Source organism: Chenopodium album, chromosome 1 (genome assembly GCF_948465745.1).
Source record: "Chenopodium album chromosome 1, dcCheAlbu1.1, whole genome shotgun sequence".
Classification (NCBI taxonomy): Eukaryota; Viridiplantae; Streptophyta; class Magnoliopsida; order Caryophyllales; family Amaranthaceae; genus Chenopodium; species Chenopodium album.
In genome coordinates, this window is record NC_137834.1 from 78,396,582 (window position 1) to 78,416,789 (window position 20,208).

The 20,208-nt window shown below is 34.6% G+C and overlaps 1 protein-coding gene across 1 annotated transcript; it reads left to right on the forward strand.

Annotated features, from left to right (window-relative positions):
* Positions 1-1,722: 1,722 nt before the first annotated feature.
* LOC145605659 (aluminum-activated malate transporter 4-like) lies at positions 1,723-8,813 on the forward strand. Its single transcript, XM_081661765.1, has 6 exons — positions 1,723-2,479; positions 3,793-3,930; positions 4,121-4,390; positions 4,534-4,670; positions 4,766-4,912; positions 7,548-8,813. The coding sequence occupies exons 1-6, from the start codon at positions 2,074-2,076 to the stop codon at positions 8,241-8,243; spliced, it is 1,794 nt and encodes a 597-aa protein (XP_081517891.1). The 5' UTR covers positions 1,723-2,073; the 3' UTR covers positions 8,244-8,813.
* Positions 8,814-20,208: the final 11,395 nt, after the last annotated feature.

The following is a 20,208-nucleotide window of genomic DNA, read 5'->3' on the forward strand; positions in this document are numbered from 1 at the left end:
GATCACAGTGGGGTTCAAGCTAGTGGGATTTTAAAGGCTTGAAACTATTCCCTACAACTATATTTTGCTTAACGTATAAATTATATTATATGGTCAAACAAGAGTGATGAACAGTGCAAAAAGTTCGTTGTTGCAATATTAATAGAATGGAGGAAGTATATCATAATATTTTTTTGGAGCGAAGGAATTAGCTCAAAATGTACCACATCCATTGTTTATAATACATTCTAATCAATTAAAATAATATACTTCACAATCTAATATAATTTTATTACTGTGTGTAGACCTGTTAATCAGGTCGGATCACGAGTCATTTCAGTCAGGATCATTATTTTAGGTTACGGGTCAAGAAATATTTTTCACTAATATTATTATTATTATTAGTCATTACATGTCTACAAGTTTAATTCGTCACAAAAACACATCAATTCCTACCTAATTTTGTATCAATGATATGTTTTAAAATTTGACATATAGATTAAAAATATATCTTAACATTCAATAAACAACCCGGGCATCGCACGCCACAAGACAACATCATTTGGCGTTTTAATTTTTCACGCACCAAGTGTCGTACCACGTTGGATAAATATAGATAGACTTTGTAGCAAAAAAAGTTGATTTAGAATTCTATTTTCAATTAAATTGAATCATAATATAATTTTATCTTAAAAGTCAATAAACAAGCCGAGTATCGCAATATATAAAGCTAAACTTTTAGCAAGGTCACGAAATAGTGACACTTGGCATTCTAACTTTTCGCCAAGTGTCGCACCACCTTGTATAGATTTAAATAGATTTATAAGATAAAAAAGTTAGTTAAAAATTCTTTTTTCAATCAAATTAGGATAGAATTTTAGAATAAGATAATTAGTTTAGAGTTTTATTTTCGATAAAATACCAAATAATAAACTTATAATTAGGCCACAAGACAACATCGTATAGCATTTTAACTTTTCGCCAAGTGTCGTACCACGTTGGATAAATATAGATAGACTTTGTAGAAAAAAAAAGTTAATTTAGAATTCTATTTTCAATCAATTAAATTGAATTATAATATAATTTTATTTTAAAATTCCATAAACAACCCGGGCATCGCACGGGGCACAAAACTAGTATATATATAGGGGAGTTTCAACCGGAGTTTTTAGAGAGCCACCCTCGATTTAATTTTTCAGCACGCCACGTAGGATAATAAATAATAGTGGTAGTCAATTAAATACGAAATTATTAATTTCTTTTATAATTAAATAATTTAAATGACATGTAAACAACATTGACGAATGAAATTTTCCAGTTTAAATTAAATACAAAATATTATCTTTTGATATCAGGAATTTTATGTATATATATAACAAATTTTAACACATAAATAAATATATATATATATATAACTATTTTAAAAAATTCAAACAAAATGTACATCGCATGAACTTAATCAAGTTAAACCGAATTCAAAAGTACCTTACCGAAACTTAATTTGGCCGACATCGTAATTTCGTAACAAGTCCAAAGGAAAAACTCCTTGTCCATATCAAATCCAAACTGAAAATTTCAATCCGACCCCAAAGCCAAAAGTCCATAACTAATTTACCTCCTCTTCTAACTTCTTCTTCCAAGTTTCAACCTTTTAGTACTCGTACTCTTTCCATCCATTATTTAAAAATAAATACCAACATAAAAGACAAAAACAAACAAATCAGTCATCAAAGTGCTGTAATATCTGATGAGATCTCTGATTGAAATTTCTCTCTCACATCAAATTATTAATCAATAATTATAAATTTCTGGCATAATTAACTTTGAAACTCCCTCCTTCCTCAACTCTTTCATCATCAATTTATCATCTCTCTCCTCCCTAATTCAGCACGTCTTCTTCACGACCCCTTCATTTTTTTTTACAAAGTCCGATTTTTCGAAATTAATTTCAATATAATTGTATTAAACTCGAATTAATTTGTCTCTTGGTAATGCTTAATCTCCAATTTATCATCTCAATCATCTTCCTTTTGTTCAATTTCATTATCACGACTATTCAAAGGACAATTTAGGTTTCACAAATTACCCTTTAAAATGGCGGCAAAATTCGGATCATTGAGGCAGAGTTTCATGGAGAGAAGTAAAGAGAGATTGCTCTCTCGAAAAGGGTATAATGAATTCGGGTTTTCGACTTCGGATGCAGAAACTGACCTCAACGATTCTGGGTGTTTCCGATCAATTTGTAATCGGGCCAAAATCGGGTTTTATCGGTGTATTTGTGATGGGTTTTCGGGTTTTGTTAATGGGTTCAAAGATTTCTGGGTTAATTTATATGAAATGGGAAGATCAGACCCTCGAAAAGTCTTCTTCTCGGCGAAAATGGGGCTGTGTTTGGTTTTGGTTTCTTTGCTCATTTTTTTGACGGGACCTCTAAAAGATGTTAGTCAATATGCAATTTGGGCGATTTTAACCGTTGTCGTTTGTTTCGAATATAGTGTAGGTATGTTGTTTATTTATGTACTACCTCCGTTACATACTACGTGCAATTTTGAATTTTTTAGTGTTTGATTTGGACAATTTTAACTGTGTTTCGAATGTAGTGTAAGTATGTCGTTGATTATACGTTTTGTTAGTGGTATGTTATTTTGTTTAACACTTTGAATATAGTGTAGGTATGTTGTTTATTTATGTAATTCAGTTGTATGTTGTTCTGTTTGATTAGGATGATTTTAACTGTGTTTTAAATGTAGTGTAAGTATGTCGTTGATTATACATTTTGTTAGTGGTATGTTGTTTTGTTTAATACTTTGTATGTGGGCGATTTCAACTGTGATAGTCTGTTTCGAATATAGTGTAGTTATGTCGGATTTTGTTTAATTTCGGCTTTCACTGGTATGTTGTTTTGTTAAATTTGAGTGATTTTAACTGTGCTAGTATGTTTTGATCATAGTGCAGGTATGTCGTATTTCAGTGGTATGCTGTTCTGTTTAATGTGAGCAATTTTAATTGTGTGAGTGTGCTTAGTGTAGGTATGCAGTAATTTGCTTATTTTTGTGGCATGTTGTTCTGATGATTTGGCGATTTTAACTGTGCTAGTCTGTTTCTAATGTAATGTAGACATGTCACCGTTTATTTATTTCAGTGGCATGTTGTTCCGTTTGATTGGGGCTATTTAATTATGCTAGTTTGTTTTGAATGTAGTGTAGCTGTGTGCATTTGTGGTTGATATTTTGATTTTAGTGTCGTACTGCGCTGGTTGATTTGGTGATTTTTACTGTAACTGTGCTAGTCTATTTTGAATGTTAATGCTTATCAAAGTTAGATTTAAATTTTAATGCAATGTTACTGGTGAATTCGGAAATAGAATGCAAATCTATGCAATACTAACCATCTTGGTTTGTAGTTTTGTACACACTATCGCAAAAAATACTTATTGTGGAATGGAGAGACTAGAGAGTATTGGTCACTCGAAATTAGTATTATTTTTTGGTCCATTTCAATTCTCAGGCTGTATATAGATAAAACTGAACAAAAACAATGAAAGCGATGGAATGAACTGTTATATTTCTTTTTCAACAAAGAGATCTTAGCCTGTACTTTATTTGTATATTTTTGTGAAATGAGCTCAGGTTTATTATTGATCAAATGTATGGACCTATGATTGTTGTTTGCGATGATTCGAAATTTCTAGTTTAGGGTTTAAGTTTCTTTGATGTGTGAAGCAGGGTTCTTTACATGTTTTTTTTTTTTTTTTTTTTGTTTTTGCTGTACTCATCTTTTACTTCATATGACAGTTTATTTATTTTTCTGTAGGAGCATCTCTCAGTAAAGGTTGTAACCGTGCTATTGGAACTCTGTCTGCTGGTGCAATTGCTTTAGGGATAGCAGAAGTAGCCATTCATGTTGGAGAATTTAAAGAAGCATTCATCATAGCTACTCTATTTGTTGGAGGTCAGCATTTTAGTTTAACTTCATATAATTGTAAATTTAATTAGAGCTTACCAAAGATGAAATTCTGTTTCCTTCTTATTGCTATTATCTGTGTCCGTCCACTCTTGATTGTAATATGACTAATTTAATGCCTGTCTTTTTCATGATTAATTTCATACTAACCTGGCTGTTATGATCTTTTGATGTTCAGGATTTTGTGTGACTTATGTTAAATTATACCCCAAGTTGAAACCTTACGAGTATGGGTTCAGGGTATTTCTATTGACTTTTTGTTTAGTACTGGTGACTGGAAATAAAACATCAAACTTTCTCCGGACAGCATATTTTCGGTTATTACTTATTGCAATTGGGGCTGGCATGGCTTCTCTCGTCAACATCTGTATTTACCCTATCTGGGCGGGTGAGGATCTTCACAAGCTGGTTGTTAAAAATTTCAAAGGTGTTGCTACTTCATTGGAAGGTATGACCACAATTCACTACCTTTCTTTTTTTTTTGGGTCCCCCGGGGGGGGGGGGGGGGGGTGGAGTAAAAAGTAAAAACAAGTGTCTGATTAGTTCCTGTGATTTGAGCTGCTCCTGAAACAAGATCATACTCTTTTGTAGGCTGTGTTGACGGGTACTTGCGCTGTGTTGCATATGATAAAATCCCTTCAAAAATTCTTACATACCAAGTTTATGATGATCCTATGTATGGTGGTTACAGAGCAGCTCTCCAGTCTACAAGCCAAGAGGAATCTTTGGTATTTTGATTTTTAGAGCTTTCACTATTTACTTTTTTTTTTTTTTAATATGTCAGAATGGTTTGCTTTAACCACAAAAATACATTCTGTTTCAGCTAGGTTTTGCGACATGGGAGCCTCCACATGGCCCTTACAAGTCATTTAATTATCCATGGGAAAACTATGTTAAAGTCAGTGGTGCTCTGAGACATTGTGCTTTCATGGTCATGGCAATGCATGGATGCATTCTTTCAGAAATACAGGTGTGTGTGTGTGTGTGTGTGTGTCACTGCTTCTCGTTTTAACTGTTCTTTCTATAACCTAGTTAGGTGCTTTACTGCTTTTAGTTGCTTATGATCTTTCATGGTCATACCAGTGAATCACAATGTAGGGTGAAAATTATATATATATATATATACAAAAATGTATTAAGCAACATGAGACTACTACAATCGAAAGCCTTATTAAATACCAAATGTTGTTACCTGGTAGTTTCACAACCTATGATGAAGGAGTATCATTATAACCACTTATAGTACCATTCCACTATCAATGGTGCATTCTAAAACCCAGTGGTACAATTGTCAACTTTCAAAATATTTACGAATTTGCGTATTATCTAACAACAAATACATAACAATGCTGCATTACTTCCTCATGATGTCCCCTTATATTTTCTTAGTATTTATTAGTGTTTTGGATTACTAATATAGTAGCACTTTGCATAAAAATCATGTTTGAATGATAGCTTTTAATCACTTATTTGTAATTATTATATCACTAGAATCGTTTTGAGAAGTATTTCAAAACTAGATCCATCCATCATATCATATACAGTAACTATACATGGGTTATCATGTTATAATATTATACTTCTTCCGTTCCCTTAATATTGCAACAAGGGGGAAGATACATGATTTTAGATGGAGAGAGAGATAGAAAGAAATAAAGATAGAGACTCATGTGATGAGGAGAGAGAGAGAGAGAGAGAGTGAGAAAGCATGTGCATATATGGTAATGTTGTAATATTTGTGAAACTTTTTTAAATGGTAATTGTTGCAATATTAGGGGAACGGAGGAAGTAGTTAACTTCATACTCCTTATCTATTTTAATATACTTCCTTCGTTTTTTTAATAATAGTAACATGTTTCTTTGACACACATTTAAGGGAAGAGATTAGAGAAGATAAATTGACAATTATGGTAATATAAGTTATAGTGTTAAATATAGGTAAGCCAACCCTTTTGTCTTACCGGTGTTTAGGTTATTTCAAATAATTTATCCATTTACCTTCACTATTCTCTTCCTCAAAATCTGTGCAAAGGTGATGAGAACAAGTTGCATTTATTAAAAAATAGAGGAGGTGATATTTGTACAAATTTAAGAGACCTCTTTATTTTAGAGTTTGTGTTGATAAAATACTTGCAATTTGTAGACAGAATCCAGTAAAGCTTTTACAATAAATTTCACTAATTATTAATTTGTATACTAGATATAAATTAAAACAAGACCTAAGACCAATTTAATTCTGTAATTATCAAAGTTACATATGTTAACTTATATGAGTATAATTTTTTTGATTTGTAAATCATATTCCTTATCATAGAGTTGTAACCTGTAGGGTGTTTTTTTTAATTAAGCTATCACTTATGAGCGTGATTGACAATGGAACAAACAGCACAATAAGTAAAGAGCAAGACTCAATGTAGTCAGTCAGAGTCTCAATTTTCAAGTCTGAAGTGCATTATATGAATAACCACTTTCACATCCCTACCTTATTACTCCGTAAAAGTTTAACCACACTTATGAATGCAAATCACATGTGTGACATTTGTTTCCCTTAAAATGTCTATTTACATAAATACCCCCATTTTTGCATGCAAATCACATGTGTGACATTTGTTTCCCTTTTTTTTTCTTTTTTTTTTAACCTGCGTAGCTATTTTTGGTTTTTTTTTTTTTTTTTTTTTTTTGGCCTTTTCTTTCCTACCATTTAGAAAGTTAGAGATAACTCTTATAAATAGTGTTTGGATAATCATACCTTTTAAAATTAAGGTTGTAATATGAAACCAAATTGAAAGAGAATCTTGAACAAGGCTACTTATATCCACCCTAGTGTTATCAAAATTTCAATTTACTCTTGTCCATTTTTTAAGCGGGTAGGGTTCAGGTTGGTTTTTGAGTTGGTCAGTTTTTGCCAAGTCTATAATATTACTCATTGTTTGCCCATAGCTTTTTATACCAGACTTTGACTGATCTGGTTTTGAGATGAGTGAAGCCCTGATGGGGAAAAGCTCTCCCGAAAAATGTGTGCCCGGACTCCGGGAGCAATCACTTTAGCTAGCCATGTATAAAAATTTTAAACATCAACCAAAGATTGGTTTCTAAATATAGCATCAAATATATACTCAACCACTATCTAGTTTGCTCATTTATGTTATGCTAAACTACCTCACAAATCTCCCATATCTCACCTCTGGCATCTTAGAAAGTCCTTGATTCTACTTAAAAATTTGAAATACTCCCAAAAAAGATTCATGAATGAGATTTTTTTTTCCCCCAAAAGGGATCATTACAAAACCCTTATTAATTATGAAAGGTTTTGTGAATTCGTTAGTTTGTCATGATTAGTTATGGTTATGGTTTGATTTATTTGTTCAAGGGCTCAAGGCTGAGGCCTTCTAGTCCGGCAAAGGTTTATGCGGTTCTTTTCCTATAGATACCTAGTGTAGGGACATGTGAATATCCTAATTTAGGGGGTTTTATCGTTACAATAAAATAAAAAATAAAAAAAATGGAAGAAAATTATTTCTTTGCACTCTTGGGCTTAGCTTCTACTACCTTCTTTTTTATGTTGAGTAAATCATTTGATTGAATCTGTCTGTTAATATGCATAGGCACCAGCAGAAAAAAGACAGGTTTTCGTTAATGAACTTCGTAGGGTTGGTACTGCTGGGGCTAAACTATTACGTGACCTTGGGAGCAAAGTTGAGAAAATGGAGAAACTAAATGATGATGATATACTGGCTGAAGTTCATGCAGCAGCAGAGCAGCTGCAAACAAAGATAGATGAAAAGTCTTATCTTCTGGTTAGTTTTGAGTCTTGGGAGGAAGGAAAACGGCCCAAGGAATTTGAAGATCCTGATCATGTTGCCCAAATGAAGGATTGTGGTGGCAGTCAGCTTGTGATAAATTCCCTCAGTGTGCTTAGCATGGAACCTGAGCATATGCAATCAAACATTGATATCACAAATTCAAAGATTTCTATGTTTGGTGGTGGATCTTCAATGCAAGGGATGTGCTCCACTGACAGCATGGCTGGCAGGACTCATTGGCCTTCACGTATTTCAATTCTTCCTGACTTCACCATCAATGAAAAGGAAGCACAAACTTATGAAAGTGCTAGTTCCTTGTCATTAGCAACTTTTGCTTCTCTTTTGGTAGAATTTGTTGCAAGGCTTGGATACTTGGTGGATGCATTTGAGGAGCTTAGTGAGAGTGCACATTTCAAAGAACCAACTGAGCTTCCAGCTAATAACGAGAGCACTGGTTTGTGGAAGAAGTTGGTTATGTGCTTTCAGCTCAAAAATTGAGGTCTGGGTTTGATTGTGAAGTATTCGCTGCCAGTCAACTGAGTTTTTGATGCAGCTTGGCTAGTTGAAATCAACACTATCATTATTTAAGGACTCTGGGTCGCTGGTACTCGCCTGCTTGAGTTGATGTTGTTAACAGCGGTCAACTTACTAGTGATTTATTGAAGCAGCTGTTGAGATTTTGCTAATAACCAAAATGACAACAGAATGAATATTCATTTACATACTGACGACAAGCCATTTTTTGTAAGTATTTCAGTTTGGCCTTCATGTGAATTACAGATGCATATATAAATGGTAAGCAGTACAAAAATAAAGAAAAATCGCATTTTATAGTACAAGTGATATTTTATGCTTTACTTCGAGTTATCTCCTCTATATTTGTTGAAGCAGAATGGATTCAACAGATAGAACAGAACAACTATGCTAGATAATTTGGGCCTTGGGGTTAATTTTGGAATTTACATCAACTTGATTCTTTCGGACATTTGTAACATGTACATTTGGTCATGATGCTGTATCATTGACTCAATACCTATGTATAAATAATAAGTTGATAAGTAGTTATTTTTGCAATCTATGTTGGGTCATTATTGTTCTACTTCTGTTTATTTCAATTGTTCGATTATTAGCTGATTTCATATTACTACAATAAATTCAATAACTGTGTAACATTTTAATTATATACTAATGGCCAAAAAAGAGTTTAAATTAGCCTGATCGAAAACAATGCTGTATAGATTTGTCTTAGCTAGTTAGCCTTAATATTTTTGGAAAAGCAATTTTTATTTTTATTTTATTATTTATTTATTTTTTGACAAAAGGGCTAGGAAAAAACTAATACTGAAAATACAACAATTGCCAACAACGAGCACACCCAGCCAACCAGTGAGCTGGTAAAACCCAAGCCCGAGGAACTTTCAAATCTGACACACCAACAGGGACCGAATGGCGGATCGCAAGTCTTGAATGAGCCACCAAACAGAAATATCTAAAGACCCTCGAGATGAGAGAAAAGAAAGGACGGCACATGTGCACCACAAACTGAACCCCCCCATAAACAGGCTTGTAACTCAGATTGCAAAGCAGAACTCGCCATAAAAGCCCGACTCCCTCCACGCAGGACGTCCGACGAGAAAATGTCACGGATAACCCAGCCTGCCCCTGTTCTATAAGTAGAACTATCCCAAGCCCCATCCACAATCAAACAAGCTGTTGGGAAAATATTAGGTAACCCCTGCAAGCAAAGCCATGGGACATCCGACAAACCCGGACCAGCAGCCGAATGAGAACGAACCGAAGAGTTCTTCAGATCTTGAGCCTGAACACACCGATAATACCAATCCTTAGCCAAGCTCTCAATTGTACTAGGTGACCAGACTTCTTGCCTGAACCTCAGCTGGTTCCTAGAATGCCAAATAGCCTAGAGAATAGCAAATAAAGCCATGACCTTGTTTTCAGAACCAGACGAAGAGTAATGAGAAATTGAATCAGCCAACCAAAACTTAAAAGGTGAAGACTGTGAAAACACCCAGGGAACCCCAACACCCCCGACTCCCACAACGGACGTACATACGGATAGTCTCTGAAAGTGTGTGCCGCCACCTCCAACTCAACATGGCAAAAAGCACAAAGCGGATCAACTGGACAACCTCGTGAAGAAAGGAGGGTGGAGAGTGGAAGAGCGTCTTGCAGCAACTTCCAACCAAAACATTTCCAACGAGGCAGAATAGGTAGCCTCCAAAATTTCCGCCACCAGGGTGGAGATAGTTGACAACCTGTACCCAGTGTAATGTCAGACTAACATTGAAGGGCATAAGCTGATTTTGTAGAAAAAATACCGTCCCTAGTGAACTTCCAATAAACAAAATCATCCATCATCCGCTCCGGATGATCATCCACCGACATATTCCTCATCGCAGAATGAGAATCAAACAGGTTGTGAACAACCGAAACATCCCACGCATAAGAACGCAAATTAAATAGAGAAGAAACAAGAGACGGCCTAGCCGCCTTCCATGGTTGATCCTTAAATTGGACCGGCCCACCTGGAACCCAAGAATCCTCCAGAATTCAAACACTAGTCCCCGAACCGCCTTCCAAACTAACCTCTAGATAACACCGAAAAACCTGAGAGCAAACCCCTACAACCCCATGACGGACGAGACACCAAAGTAGCCTCCATATTCCTCAAAGAAGGATATTTTGCGAACAGTAGACGAGAAACCAGCAACTGAGGAGACTGAATAAGGCGTCAGCTTTGTTAGCTAGCAAAGCAGAATTGAAAGGAGCAACACTACGAACTCCCAAACCTCCCAAGCCCTTTGGGAGATGAAGCAATGCGGGAGACTTGATAGCCATTCCTCGACTTGAATGAGAAGATTTCCACCAGAACCTAGCTAACAAGTTATCCACCTTGGAGCAAATAGTCTTAGGAATTTTAAACACAGATAGTATGTGATTAAACAAAGCTACTAACACAAAATTAATTACAACCAATTTTGCAGCGGAAGAGAGATGAAAAGACGCAAAACCCTCAAGTCGTTTAACCACCTTATCTAAAAGAAAATTAAATTTTGAGCATTTACTTCGCCCCAGATCAACTGGGAGCCCTAAATAAGATCCAAGCCGAGACTCCGATCGCAATCTCAAACAATGAGAAAGATGATTACTGTAGACACCTAAAAATGTCTCCCCAAAACCAAACCCGTTGATGAACACCTTTCACCGCCATTATTGGTCGATTTGAGTATTTAATCTTTGGAGTGCTTAAATCCATATTCTATCCAATATATTTCATGAACCAATCCAATTTCTAGCTCATTTCCCTAAACCATAACCTATTTTCCACTTTTCGTATCCACATCGCGAAACTGAGAGAAACTGATTTTATAGCTATACAATTTTGATCCAATTATTATTTTGTTGGATAGGCCTTTAAATAAGCTTTCCAACCATATATCATAAGCCCAATTCCGAGCTATAACGAAAAAGATATGAGCAAAACACTAAACTCGGCCTAAAACCGACACCCTTCCACTAAAACAGCCATATCTCAAAATATACATATCATTTTGACTTTATTCTAATTGTTTTGAAAAGTAGACTTGATAAGCTTTCCAATGATATATTATATGCCTTATTCCGAGTTACGGATCAAAAGTTATGATTATTTTAAAAAACGGGTAAAAAACTGAAATTACCGCGCAGCAGCAAAAATGCCGCGACGCGGCAAAAGCTGACGTGTCACGGGGCTTATTCCCGTGACACGGTGCCCATCTTTGTAATTCTGCACAATTTTCCCCCGTGTCACGGGATTTTGCACCGTGTCACGGTGCAATTTCCCGTGTCACGGTGCCCATTCCGTGACACGGGAATATTCCGTGTAATTTCCGCGTACTTTTTACACCGTGACACGGCATACTGCACTGTGCCACGGTGGACAATGCCGTGTCACGACGTTTCTTCCCGTGTCACGGTGCACATACCGTGCCACGGGATTGCTCCGTGTTTTCTCTGCGTAATCCCTAAACGCGTTTTCACTTCCCGTAACCTAATTATTTCCCGCGTCACTCAGTTTTTCCCCGTGTCACGGGATTTTCCCCCGTCTGACGGTGCCTGTCACCGTGTCACGGTGCTCTTTGCCGTGACACGGTATTATTTTTTAGGGTTTTTATCTTTTTAGGGTTCCGCGTGTTCCCTCTGCTCATTTTCCCTATAAATAGGACCCCCTTTTCTGCAGTTCGGGGCACCAATAATCATTCTCTCTCATCTTACACCAAAAATTATTCTCTTCTCCCTCTTTAACCTAATTTCTAGTCTCCTTATTCTTCCATAATAATTCCCCTAAGCACTCCAAGGAGTCTATACTTAACCCGAGGTTTCGTCCTTAAATCAAGGCGTGAAAGGTATAAATAACTTAGGGTTTGGACCAAATCAACTCTAATTTTAATTTAATTTAATTTTCCATTTACTTTATATTTTTATTGAAGTTACTAACAATTTATTCATGATGTAGCAATTTAAAGGAACGCGCGGAATGTGAGTAATTAATTAATTTAATTACTCTTATTTTATTTTAATATTGCTAGTATCATGATTAGGTTATTTTATATTTGATTTGACTAACAATTTATTGTTAAATTGCTTCCAATATTAATGTTTATTCTATTATTTTTTTGATCACCATATTGCATGTTTAAAGGGAATATGTAATTGAAAATCACGCCTAATAAGATAATTTGGACAACCGGTTTAGGTTCCTTTTTTAATCTTGTTGTTAATTCAAGTGGTCACAATATTTTAGAATTATGTGTTGCATTAATATTCAACCAATTTAGCATAATAATAGTTTGGAGCAAATTGAATACTTTGTTTGCATGCCTTTGAGATTGCAGGAATCACTTTTCATTATAAGAATCGAGTAGAGGCCAATACGGGCGAATGTGACTCCATGACTCACTTCGTACCATCATCCCCGATCCTCCTTTCGTGGTTCCGAACCATATGGAGTTAGTAATCTCATGGATTATGAATGGGGTGTAACCTTCACGGGTCAATCATTGTTGCCTATCGTTGTCCCTTTATCGTGGTTGCCTTTTATGATCCGTGAACGGTTTACAAGTTCCTTAAAAACTTGTTGGCGGCTCCCTACTTTCCTTGTCCCTAATCATATATGTCAATTCCCACTTCCTATGAGTGCCAAGCATATTCACACATGCTTTAACGTAGGCGCACTTCGAGCGACGCCTACAATTACGATAATCCTCCGGCGTATTAGGACTAAATTTAACAAACGATTTCTGCATATTAAGCATTTGACCTGAAATATCACAAAAATCAGAAAGCACATGCATCATCTGATCACAAGAAGAGGGCGATACCTAAGGAATCATCGGCAAAAAATAAATGAGAGATGGCCGGAGCTCCTCTTGCAACTTTAATTCCCCTAAAAGAGACCCTCAGATTCTGCCTTACGCAACATAGCAGAAAGAACTTCCATGCACATGACAAACAAATAAGGTGGTAGAGGATCCCCATGACATAATCCACAACGAGGCCTAAAACTCTCAGTCGGAGCACAATTAACTAAGACTTGGTACGAGACAGTCGAGACACACCGCATTATCAGATGAATCCATTACGGAGGGAAACTAAACACCTGAAGAGCACTAGCTAGAAAATCCCAGGCCACCCTGTCATAAGCCTTGTTCATATCCAGTTTCAAAGCAGCATAGAAGCGTTTCCTTGCTTTGGAAGTATTCATGAACGATATCAACTCATGAACCATCAAACAATTATCAGACATAATTCGACCAAGAACAAAAGCATTCTGGAACTCCGAAATTACACTCGGATGCACCCCTCGCAACCGATGAGACAAACACTTCGTAATGCATTTGTAAATAACATTTCATAGACCAATCGGGCGAAATTGAGAAATGAGTTCAGGATGATCAATTTTCGGGAGTAAAACAAAAAAGGTACGGTTCCAGTCGTTAAGAAAATACCCATGAGCAAAGAAAAACTGAACCGCCTTTATAACCTGATCACCCACCCTATCCCAATGAGTTTTAAAAAAAGCCGAAGGAAAGCCATCTGGTCCCGGATATTTCTCATCTCCAATACTATACATAGCATGTTTTATATCCTCATCAAAAAAGGAGCCAACAATGTCTGACGCTGAGTCTCAGATAACGAAGGCAAGTGAAGAGATTCCCAATGAAACTGAGAAATTGAGGATCGGATCTCGGAAGGAGATTCTGAGTTCCCCTTATAAAGAGATTTGAAAAAATCCAAAGCTAAGGTACGAATACTCCCAACATCCATTACCCAAACTCCAACGCTATCCTGGAGGCCAATTATAAAATTGCATCGCTTTCTAGCTTGGACAGCAGAAAAAAGTAAACGGGTGTGTTCATCCCCAAATGCTTCCCACTTCACTTTAGCTCTTTGTTTCTAGAAGAGAAAAGCAGCCTGAGCCTCGGTAACTTTCTCGATCCTCAAAGAATTAAAAAGACACCGTTCGACTGTAACCAGAATCTAAAACAGTCGCCGCTTGAGAAACCTCAGCCACCAACGCTTTCCAATCAATACCCTTCAACTTCTTATGAGAAACACACCAAGCCAATAAGCGATGTCGCAGAAGACATAGTTTCTTAGATAAAGAGAACATATGAGAGCCCGGAATATACGTCATAAAAATAGACTGGACCATGTCTTCCACCTCTGAAGCATGAAGACACCAATTCTCGATCCTTTAAGGCCTTTTACATCTACCAGCAGGTAAAGAGTCACAAAGAACAATTGCAGCATGGTTAGAAAACAGAATAGGTTGGTGCTGAACCGAAGTTGCAGGTTTGTTGTGTAACCACAGTGATGTAGCATATGCCTTGTTTGAAAAGCAATTTGATTTTGAAAAGTGAGACATACAAGTGCAAACCTAACTTGACCTCATTTGTCATTTAGTTATGCGTATATCTTCAAAGCCAAGTAGGAGTTTGTAAATACTTCAAATGAAATCAATTTGGAAAATTTGTATTAATCAATCTATACTTGACTCAATCGACTCGTTTGAAATGTCTTCTTATAATAATTATAAAAAATGCAGATTTATGGAATTATATATATTTGGCATTCATAAATATATTCAATTCTTATATTTCAAAATTATGAAGTATAAACCTCTTATAAATAAAGTATAGTAATTATGACTGTTACTATGTATATTATGTACATCAAATTTGTATTAAAACTTTTGTTTGCACATTTTGTTCAAAAATATATGCACATTCAGTATGTGTTTAACAACAAGAATTAAATTGCGTGCACGCACACACTCATGTAAACATATTAAGAATTATTTTGCGTGCACGCACACACTCATGTAACTCTATCTTACAAGTTTCACCGCACTGTAAAACAAAATAGTGTAAATACACCCGTCATTGATTACTACCAAATAGCTAATGTAGAATTTAGAAATGATGACAATTGATAAACATGCCTTCCTTAACTATAGTATTTTACTTCATTCCTCTCTTTTTAAGTCTCGTATGTGTTTTTTCCTAAGCTAACCTTGACAACGCAAATTCTATAACATCATCATAATAAGCCAACAAAATAATTTAAACATACAAGCCAAATATGTTCCTTTTCGAGAAAAAACTCTAGATATCAGCCAACTTAACAAGCAGATACATTCCGAACAAGTAAATATAGAGATGATAGGGCAACTCCCCATCATCATTGACAACACAAATTTACTATGGTGGAGGGAAATAAAGATGCCCTCAAGGGCATTGATCTCCACCTTTTGAACCTGATAGTATTCCATACATATGAAGAGCTTAAGCCTGGAATGGAACAAGCTGCCCATTTACTTCTCTAAAGAGGATTCTATATAATCAAAGTTGTTGAAGAAGTCTCTAGTCTATTAGCCAATGCAAGTGCAACCTCATGTGATTCATCTCTTTTGAGGGAGATGTACAAGTGTGTTGCGTCTCTAGAGGATATGTCCAATTCAAGTTTATGAACAAGACAAAAGGCAATTTGTCAAGCCTATTCTCAACCCAGCTTAAGATGACAACAATATACAGTTGTTGCCGAATTGCGAAAAAACAATGATAATAAGGTGTGTATGTCACAAATGAAATCTTTGTCTTTTGGCGATTTATGGATGCCATTTCATTGCAAACAACATAGTACATTTATCTAGTTCTTTTAGTAGTCGAGGATGGAACCAGATTATGTTTATAACATGAAAACTTCTTCATCAAAAGCAGTACTTCGTATCACCAAATTCACAATAATGTTAGTAATATTATATTACAACAAGCATTATTAATGTTTTTTTGACGAAAACAAACATTAATCTTGATCGACAAGAAAGTTGAATTTAAAAAGGCAATGACTTATTATCACAAAATCCCCTATTCAATTAATCTCGTAAAACACATTTGTAGTTATTATTTTTCCAAGTCTTATAAAACACACATGTGGGTAAACAAAGAAGAGAGATGTGGAATTGTGGATAATTTTTTTTCCCTGAAAACAACCAATTTTATTAAGGGTGGAACTAATTTAAATTAAATTATTTAATATGAAAAATTCGATATGAAAATTCGAATAATAATATCAATATAAAGCACACATATTTTTATGTGCCAAGTATATATGCATATAATAAATCTGTAATATATTATATAATATAAAATATGTAATATATTATATTTTATATCTTTATGTGGATTTTTAAGTCTTTATGAGCGTTTATATAAATTTTTTTTATATTTCTAACTAGCTTTGATGTCGTGCAATGCGATTTTGACAAAATTTTTATAATGATTACAACCTTTAGTTACTTTTTTTTTTTTTGTTTTACTGAACTTGTGTAGGAAAAATTTCCTTATCACTAGTACTTTTTTAAATTTTTTTTTGGGAAACCGCATTACCAGTACATAAATTATAATCCCTTTGATATATTAGTTAAAATTACATATTGCATTATATTTTTTAAAAAAATCACTACTAAAAGGTTAGAATAGGTTCCTTTTTATTTAATCTCCCATCAAATCTTCTTTGAACAAAAGGAACATCATTCAAACATTACATTTTTTGACATGAACAATTCCATTGCATTAGCAGAAGGATTGAACAATTAGAACAGAAGGAACATAATTCAAACAAGAAAAAAAAACTACAATCGATCACTTGGCAATCCAAGTAATATTATCAATAGCTAAGAAATGACAGACGGGAGTACCTGGTTTGGTATTGATGAGTTGGAATTTGAAGATGATAGAGTTCGAGCCCCATGAAGATGTCTTCATATGACAAACATTAATCGCAGTTACTCTTTTTCCTTCTTCATTTACCAAAGGAATCAAACGTACGATAGTGTTTGCTATGAATTGGAATCCATAAATCGCAAAAGGATGGTATTTGATCTTGTGACATACACATACCAGTGCATAAGCTGCCGCTATACATATACCAGTGCGAAGTATAGCGGCAGCTTATGCACTGGTATAAGCTCTTCAAAGGTTTGGAATACCGTTAAGTTTTAAAGGTTGAGATCATGCCCTCCAGAGCATCATTCCCACCACCTTTCCCTCCATAGTTTTTCTTTTTGTTAATTATAATGGGGAGAAGCTGCTCTATCACCTCCATATTTACTTTCTTGGAACATAGTAACCTTCAACGGAGAAGAGAGACACGAGCTAACCACGAACCACCGCGACAAACACCACGAGCCACCACAAGGGGGCGCCGGACGCACGGACGTGAAGGGAGAGGGGAAAGTTGTGAGGTGAGGAGAGTGTTTAGGGTTTTGGGACTTGGTTGCTTGTTTCACAATCCACTGAATGTTTATTGTTATCTTCAACCCTAGGCATGGATCTTATTTATAGATCACATCTCTAAATAAGAGTCCATGTCAAGCCCAAACACCTTATCCTAAACACACTACTCTAGCCCAACACACTACATGATATGTCATAATCTCATGAGGCCCATTAATGGGCCTCTTACTTTTTTAACCCAATACCCTTGTTGTGTGACCTCATAGGATCCATTCTATTGGGCTTTGGACTATTTAACTAGCCCAAAGATCATTTGTCATATCTAGCAACAAACAATGACGACCCAATAGAACAAACTTATTATCTCCATAATAGTGATCCTTAATATATCTAGTAATTGCACTTATCTAAGACACAATTCCTTCAACATTGACATGTTATGAGAAAGAAATAGTTCATTTGATAGGAAAGGTAGAAAATGGGCTAAATAGAAGTCATATAAGCCATATTTGGGCCATTTTTTTGTTAATATTCTCTTTTGATGTGATTTCAAACTTTATACACCTAAAACTAGATAATATTGACATGTTATGAGAAATAAGTAGTTCATTTGATAAGAAATGTAGAAAATGGCCTAAATAGAAGTCATGCATGTAGGCCATATTGGGGCAATTTTTGGTAAAATGCTCTTTTGATTCAATTTTAAGCCTTAGAAATCTAACACTAGGTAACATTGACATGTTATGAGAAAGAAATAGTTCATTTGATAAGAAATGTAGAAAATGGGAAAAGTAGAAGTCATATAGGCCATATTTGGGCCATTTTGAGTAAAATGCATTTTAAAACTTAATAAAATGCTCTATTGATGTGATTTCAAGCCTTAGACACCTAATACTAGGTAACATTTACATGTTATGAGAAAGAAATAGTTCATTTGATAAGAAATGTAGAAAATGGGCAAAGTAGAAGTTATATAGGCCATATTTGGGCCACATTGAGTAAAATGCATCTTAAAACTTAATAAAATGCTCTTTTGATGTGATTTCAAGCCTTAGACACCTAATAATAGTTAATTTAACATCGACATGTTATGAGAAAGAAATAGTTCATTTGATAAGAAATGTAGAAAATAGGCAAAGTAGAAGTCATATAGGCCATATTTGGGCCATATTTGAGTAAAATGCATCTTAAAACTTAATAAAATGCTCTTTTGATATGATTTTAAGCCTTAGACAGGTTAGACTAAGTATAATAGACATATTATGAGAAACAAATAGAAATGGCATAATGTTTAGCCTAATTAATTAATTTTAACATAATATATTTTTTTTATTTCAAGTTTTGCAAGGTACAAAAGGATGGTCCGTTGACAATCAAGGAACTTAATGAAGTTAGAGACATGTTGGCATCTTTTATCACTTTTAACATGTAAATGTCACTTTTATTGTGAATTTATATTTTGTTAACTTTTTAACTATATTATTATATTAATCATTAATTACTTAATTAGTGTTGTTTGTATATATATATATATATATATATATATATATATATATATATATATATATATATATATATATATATATATATATATATATATATATAACACTTTTTTTATATTGTATTGCATTTGAGAATATTTATATCTATATATTTATTGTTGTTTTTATTACAATTTTGAAATTATTCTTATTATAATTATTAATAATATTATTATTGGTAATTATAATAATAATTATAATTAATAATTATAATTATTTTTGTTAATATTATTGCTGGAATTACAGGTTTTTTTTATATATTATTGCAAAAAAAAGGACAAAAAAATAAGCATAAATGGCACCGGTTAGCCGATGCTAATAAGTGGTAAACCGAAAAAAAAAATTCAGGAACACTTTTTTGCACCGGTTAACCGGTGGAAAAAATAATTAAGGCCACCGGTTAATCGATGCCAAAAGCCATTTTTCCCACCGGTTTTGAACCGGTGGCATATGTTGGAGAAATTTTCATCCCCCACATATTCAACAGTTCAAAACCGGTAGGTAATTAGGGGTTTGAACCGGTGCCTAATTCATATTTTCTACTAGTGATTAAGTGATTAGTTACTCACTTTTCGCGTTTTCTTGAATTGTTACATCATGAATTAACTGTTAGTAATTTCAATAAAAATATAAATCAAATTGAAATAATTTAATTAAATAAAAGTAGAGTTGATTTGGTCCAAACCCTCAGTTAATTCTATCTTTCATGCCTTGGTTTAAGTATAGAACTTCGGGTAAAGTATGGAATCATTGGAGTGCTTAGAAGAAGTATTATAGAAGAATAGGGAGGCTAGTGTTTAGGCTAAAGAGAGAAGAGAATAATTGTTGGTGTAAGGATAAAAAGAATGATTTTTGGTGCCCCGAAGCTGGAGAAATTAACCTTGTATTTATAGAGAAAATATGAGGGGTGAAACAAGAAACCCTAGAATGGAAGGCGCCTAAAAGAAAAGCCCAGAAAAAACACTGTTTCACGGCATGTGTGCCGCAACACGGCAAAAAACGTCGTGATACGGTATAAATACAGTGGGGCGGTATTTTCCTATTTTCATGCATTTTTAAAACTATGATAACTTTTGATCCGTTACTAGGAATAAGGCATATAATATATATTTGGAAATATTA